Source organism: Cucurbita moschata, unplaced genomic scaffold (assembly GCF_002738365.1).
Source record: "Cucurbita moschata cultivar Rifu unplaced genomic scaffold, Cmos_1.0 Cmo_Scf00042, whole genome shotgun sequence".
In the NCBI taxonomy this organism is placed as follows: Eukaryota; Viridiplantae; Streptophyta; class Magnoliopsida; order Cucurbitales; family Cucurbitaceae; genus Cucurbita; species Cucurbita moschata.
The window spans coordinates 1,190,405-1,196,467 of NW_019268558.1; the positions used below are offsets into that span (position 1 = coordinate 1,190,405).

At 46.6% G+C, this 6,063-nt stretch overlaps 2 protein-coding genes across 2 annotated transcripts; both read right to left on the reverse strand.

Annotated features, from left to right (window-relative positions):
- Positions 1 to 1,472: 1,472 nt before the first annotated feature.
- LOC111433398 lies at positions 1,473 to 2,096 on the reverse strand. The gene has a single exon (XM_023070450.1). It carries the CDS (start codon positions 2,094 to 2,096, stop codon positions 1,473 to 1,475), a length of 624 nt encoding a protein of 207 aa, XP_022926218.1.
- Positions 2,097 to 2,171: 75 nt separating this feature from the next.
- LOC111433400 (transcription elongation regulator 1-like) lies at positions 2,172 to 2,726 on the reverse strand. Its single transcript, XM_023070451.1, has one exon. It carries the CDS (start codon positions 2,724 to 2,726, stop codon positions 2,172 to 2,174), a length of 555 nt encoding a protein of 184 aa, XP_022926219.1.
- Between the last annotated feature and the right edge of the window lie 3,337 nt (positions 2,727 to 6,063).

The window sequence follows — 6,063 nt, forward strand, 5'->3', positions numbered from 1 at the left end:
ACTTTGTAATCGCTTCTACCTTGGTGGGATCTACAGATATTCCGTCCTTTGACACCACGTGTCTAGGAAAGAGACTTGTCGTAACCAAAATTCGCATTTGGAGAACTTGGCGTACAACTTGTGCTCTCTTAGGGTGGTTAGGACTTTTCGGAGGTGTTCCTCGTGCTCTAGGTCGGTTCTCGAGTATATGAGGATGTCGTCAATGAACACAATCACAAACATGTCTAGGCATTCTTTGAATACCCGGTTCATTAACTCCATAAATACAGTCGGGGCGTTGGTGAGGCCAAATGACATCATCACAAACTCGTAGTGACCGTACCTTGTCCTAAACGCTGTTTTTGATACGTCTTTTTCATTAATCCTAATTTGGTGGTAACCGGACCGAAGATCTATCTTAGAGAATACTGTTGCTTCTCTGAGTTGATCAAACAAGTCTTCTATTCTAGGCAGAGGATATTTGTTTTTTATGGTTCTCTTGTTTAGCTCTCTGTAATCGATGCACAGACGCATCGATCCATCTTTCTTCTTAACAAATAACACTGGCGCACCCCAGGGGGACACGCTAGGTCGAATGAATCCTTTATCTAGTAAGTCTTGCAGTTGCGCCTTGAGTTCCTTCAACTCTGCTGGCGCCATGCGATAGGGTGCTTTGGAAATAGGCCCAGTTCCCGGCTCGAGTTCGATGACGAAGTCGACCGCTCGGGAAGGGAGTATTCCAGGTAAGTCATCCGGAAATACATCCGGGAACTCGTTTACTATTGGCACGTTTACTAGGGTCTCTTCCTTTCCTCTCACGTCTACAGCACATGCTAATATAGCCCATCCACCTTGTTGGACTAACCTCTTTGCTTTCATCATCGAGACTACCTTGGGGGTAATCCCGGTATTTGTGCCTTTAAATTTAAAGGTAGGTCCTATCGGTGGTGAAAATTTTACTTCCTTTTTGCGACAGTCTATACTAGCTCGATTTTTAGCTAACCAATCCATGCCTAGTATGACGTCGAAATCTGTCATGTTTACCACCATCAGGTCAACGCTTAAAGTTTGGTTCCCTATGATTCACTTGGCCATCTTTTACTCTATCCCTAGAATACTAAGTGTACCCCCGCAGGGGTGCTTACAGACATTTCATGCAATAAGGGTTCTAATTCGAACCCTGCTTGTACAACAAAAGGCATGGAAATAAAGGAATGCGTGGAATCAGAATCAAATAAGGTAAAAGCGAAATGACCTAAGATGGATAGTGTACCTGTCACCACGGCGTCGAACCTCCCAGTGTCCTTGCTGGTTGACGTGTATGCCCTAGCTTGAGCTCGCGGTGGTGCTGGTTGATCCGTTTGCTCTACTACTCTGGGCGGGTTTGCTTGTGCTGCAGCATTTTCGGCCGTGCAGTTCACGGCGATGTGCCCCTTTTGACCACATCTATAACACGCTCGGCTGCCAGCCATGCACCTCCCACCGTGTAGTCTTCAACAGATAGTGCACCCTTCCTCTCTCCTCCCTCTGGCCCCATCTTGATTCCTTGGGTTCCTGTTAGTATGTCGGGGAGGGTGTCGCTCATCCCATCTAGGAGCGGGTCTGTTATTGGAACGGTGCCTATGTGCTGGTGGTGGACGGTCAGAGCCTCCTGATTCATGAGGACGCTTCTGCCCAATTACAACTGGCTCTTCACGTCGTTTCTCATCCTTTGGTTTCTCTAAAGCCTTGGCAGTTCTCAAGGCTTCCTCATATGTCTTTGGGTTGAATGCCTCCAACATGCGGCGGATTCTTGGTTCCAAATCCAATACAAATTTCTCTGTCATCTTTTCCTCAGTGTACACCATGGACGGTGCAAATCTCTTGAGTTTATTAAACTCTCTGTTGTACTTCTCCACTGTGAGTCCTCCCTGTACTAGGTGGGCGAACTCCTGCTGCCTTTTAAGTCGCTCTGACTTAAGATAATATTCTTTAAGGAAGGCCTCCTTAAATCGTTCCCAGTTCATTGGTCTCCCTTTTGGGTTAAGGAGGGTTTTGTTATCTCTCCACCATATCTCTGCGTCCTTTTGTAGGACAAAGGTTGCACAGGCGATCTTTTGGTTCTCTGGGCACTCCATAGTCTCAAAGGTGGTTTCCACGGCTGCAATCCACATTTGGGCTTCTATGGGGTCTACCAAGGAACCAGTGAATGGTCAAGGGTCGTATCTCTTGAAATCCCTTATCCAGTTTGAACATCTAACAAGTTGTGGAGGGTTTACTGGGGCATTGGCCTGAGTAGTGGCCTGTGCCTGTGCCTGTGCCTGTGCCTGTACCTGTACCTGTGCCAGTGCCAACGCCTGTGCCTGGGCCTGTGCTTGGGCTTGTTCCTGGGCCTGTTGTAGACTGGCTTGCTGATTGGTTACCAAGGTTTGAATTAGGGCTTGGATGGAGTCACACATTAACCTAGTATTAGCATCTACTCCACCCACTGGGGGTGCAGCTTCAGGTGTGACTTGGAGTGGTAGGGTAGGCTGGGGTGGAGGTTCTACTTGTGGTGGAGGCTGTACTGGTGGTGGAGGCTCAGCTTGTAGTGGAGCTAGAGGAGGTAGCTCAACTGGTGGTAAGACTGGGGGCGGCGTAACTGTTACCGGCCCAGTCTCTAATCTTTCTTGAGATGGGCCCTCTACTGCCACACCTCGTCCTACTTCTCTACGACGGGGTCGCCCCCTTCCTCGTCTTCCTCTTCCTCTTCCTCGTCCTCCGGGCATGGTTCTATAAACCAATATAAGGTTGCTTAAGTCTAAGGCCTTAATACTATGCATATATATATATATAACAATACGCACACTATACAATACATCGTAACGCCAAAGAAGTAAACATTCATCATGCTAAGCATCATATCATGCTATTAACAAAATTACTCAGCATGCAACACATGACGTCATACTCTTAAATAAATACGTGAAATATCACAACCATTTCAGTAATGTCAACATAAAAAAAAATGCATGCGAGTTTTAAAACGTTTCTCTTTTCTTATCTCATGCAAGGCGTACCTGACGGTGACGGGGCATCGACGTTGGAACCGTGGAGCGTGCCAAGTCTACATCGTAGGCTAGTCTACAGAATCTATAACTAGAGCTCTGATACCAACTGTAACGACCCTAAATTTCCACATATCTAGAGTCGCCACTAACGTCTCATGCTCATCTCTAATGCAGAATAAAAATGTAACGACCCGGGAAAGAAAGAAAAAAATATATATACATATAATAAAAATAAATAAATAAATAAATCAAATAAAGTAAAAAAAAAAAAACTCAGTCGCCGGAAAACCCGCGAGTTTTCCGGCGACCGCCGAGTTTCGCGGAACCCACGCGAAACCACGGCCACAGCACGCCCACCCTCAACCCACGACACTCTGCAAAGTTTCAAAACACCTGCAAAGGGAGAAAAGAGAGAAAATTTGGAGAGAGAGAGAGAGATTTCGGACGAACGTCGGCGAGTGTCCAGTTTCTCCGACGAGCCCTCAAACCACCCTCAAACTAACACCAAACGACCTGTTACCACCATAAGAGGGATCCCTAACGAAAGCACAATAACTCAGAGTACGTTTTGTGTTATTTCCTAAGCGTCGTCGTCGGTAACCGAGGTCGGAAAGATTAGGTTTCTTAATCGATTCTTAGATCTATGGCTTTTAGGAGCTTTTAGGCCGCAAAACTCCCAGAAAAGAAAGAAGGACGACAAACAAAGAGGAAAAGGGAAGGAAGAGGACCAAAATCGGCAACGGAAACGCCGCGGGAAAGAGAGAGAAAGCTCGCCGAAAAATCGGCCGAAGTCGGGTAAGGAAGACGAGATCCACGGATCCGAGTCAACCCGAACCCAGAACCCGGGAGAGCCAGCCCGTTCCTCCCTTGGCCTCTACCTTCGGCCCAGCCCAACTTCAGCGGCCCAAACCTCAAACCGGCCCAGAAGCTACGGTTCAGTTGAATCAACCTAGACCAGACCCACGGTCCAATTGAGCCGGCCTGCAAACCAAATTCCTGCGGCCCAGCCCAGTAAGCCGAGGCCCAACGATTAGTCTTGGCCCAGTAGCCCTCCACAGCCCACGACCCGAACCGGGCTGCGACCCGCGTTTCGACTCGACACTGCCGCCCGACGTGGCTTTCTCTGCTACTGCCACGTGTCACTCAACGGCGCAGGCAGTCCCTCGGCTCGGCTCGGTGCAAACGGCTCGGGCTCCCTCCGGCGATGCTCCGGCGGCTCCAGCGGCTGTTCGGCTCGGCTCACCTGTTTTCAGCCCGGTTTCCACTGTTCCGACCCTCCCGAATCTGTTTTCGGCCCCGATTAAGGTATCCGAGGCCGTTTCAGAGTCGTGTTTCACATTTATTAAATTATAGGTAAATTAATTGTGAAATACTAACGGAAAGTGGTGGACGGTGTGATAGGAAACAAACCCCGGGGACGTAGGGAGCGGCTCTCACGGAACGGGAGCTTACGTTTAGCGATTTAGGGAGTACTTCGGCCAAGGCCAACCAAGTAAGTGGCCTTACTATAGAATAGGCTAAATAATTCTATGAGTTATGATGATGTGTGGATTATGATGCTTGATGATATGCGCGGTATATACATATTTTGTTGAGTGACGCTTGATATGTTTGACGCACGTTGTGGCATTATGATGAGCATGATGATTGCATGATTTTTACCTTAATATGATGATGTTTTCCATATTGAGCATGCTAGATGATGATGAGTGCCATATTGCATCATGTCGTTAGATCGACGTAGGACACAACCCTAAGAGCATGAAAATGATATTAATATAAATATCCACGAGTATGCGTTACCTAGAGTAACAAAGAGATGAGACTAGAGGGTTGTGTCAGAAGAGACATTACGATGGATTTAGAGGGACCTCATGCATTTTGTATGTTCATAAGCATAGGGCTACTTCCCCTAGAGATGATGAGTGCGGACGCGCACCTTATGATGAGCGCGAAAGCGCACAGGTGCGAAAGCACACAGATGAGGGTGTTCATGAGGCGCATGACACTATGGGGTTCCGCTGACCTCCGGACGTCGCTACAGATTAGCTTGACCAGAGGGTCGAGGGGGTGTGCGAGCGCCCTGGGGACTCACACTCGCACGTGTGAGTCGTGTGTAGGGAAGTACTACACATCCAATTTTTCCGAGACTGGAGGCCACCCCTAAGATGATTAGAGATAGGTCCCTATTCATGATTGCATGTGTTTGCATTAGCATGGCCCCTATAGTGGGGTCATTACTGAGTATTTCTTGAAATACTCAGGCCGTGTGCCATATTGTTTTTTTTCAGGTAAAGGCAAGGCGCCCATGTACGGTTGACGGTGGCATCGTGATCAGAGACTGTGGCGCGTGCATAGGATAGATGCATATTTAATTCCTAGTCTTAGTTAGAATAGGGCGTTTGTAATTCATTCATTTATATTAATTAATTTGTAGTCGTTTTTTTTTTTTTCTTTTTGGAACTCTAGCACAATGTTTGAAACACGTAAGTCCGGCAGTGTTTTCCAAAGTTTTAATGTATTCTGAAGTTTTAAATTTTTCCGCTATTAAAGATGAGCATGCTTAGATTTTTATTCTGCATTAGAGATGAGCATGAGATGTTAGTGGCGACTCTGGATATGTGGAAATTTAGGGTCGTTACAAAAAACCTAAGCATGCTCATCTTTATTAGCGAAAAAAATTTAAAACTTCAGAATACATTAAAACATTGGAAAACACTGCCGGACTTATGTGTTTCAAACATCGTGCTGGAGTTCAAAAAGATAAAATAAAACGATTACAAATTAATTAATATAAATGAATGAAATGCAAACGCCCTATCCTAACCAAGACTAGGAATTAAATATGCAACTATCCTATACACGCACCACAGTCTCTGATCACGATGCCACCGTCAACCGTACATGGGAGCCTTGCCTTTACCTGAAAAACAATATGGCACACGGCCTGAAATACTCAGTAAGTGACCCCACTATAGGGGCCATGCTAATGCAAACACATGCAATCATGAATAGGGACCTATCTCTAATCATCTTAGGGGTGGCATCCAGTCTC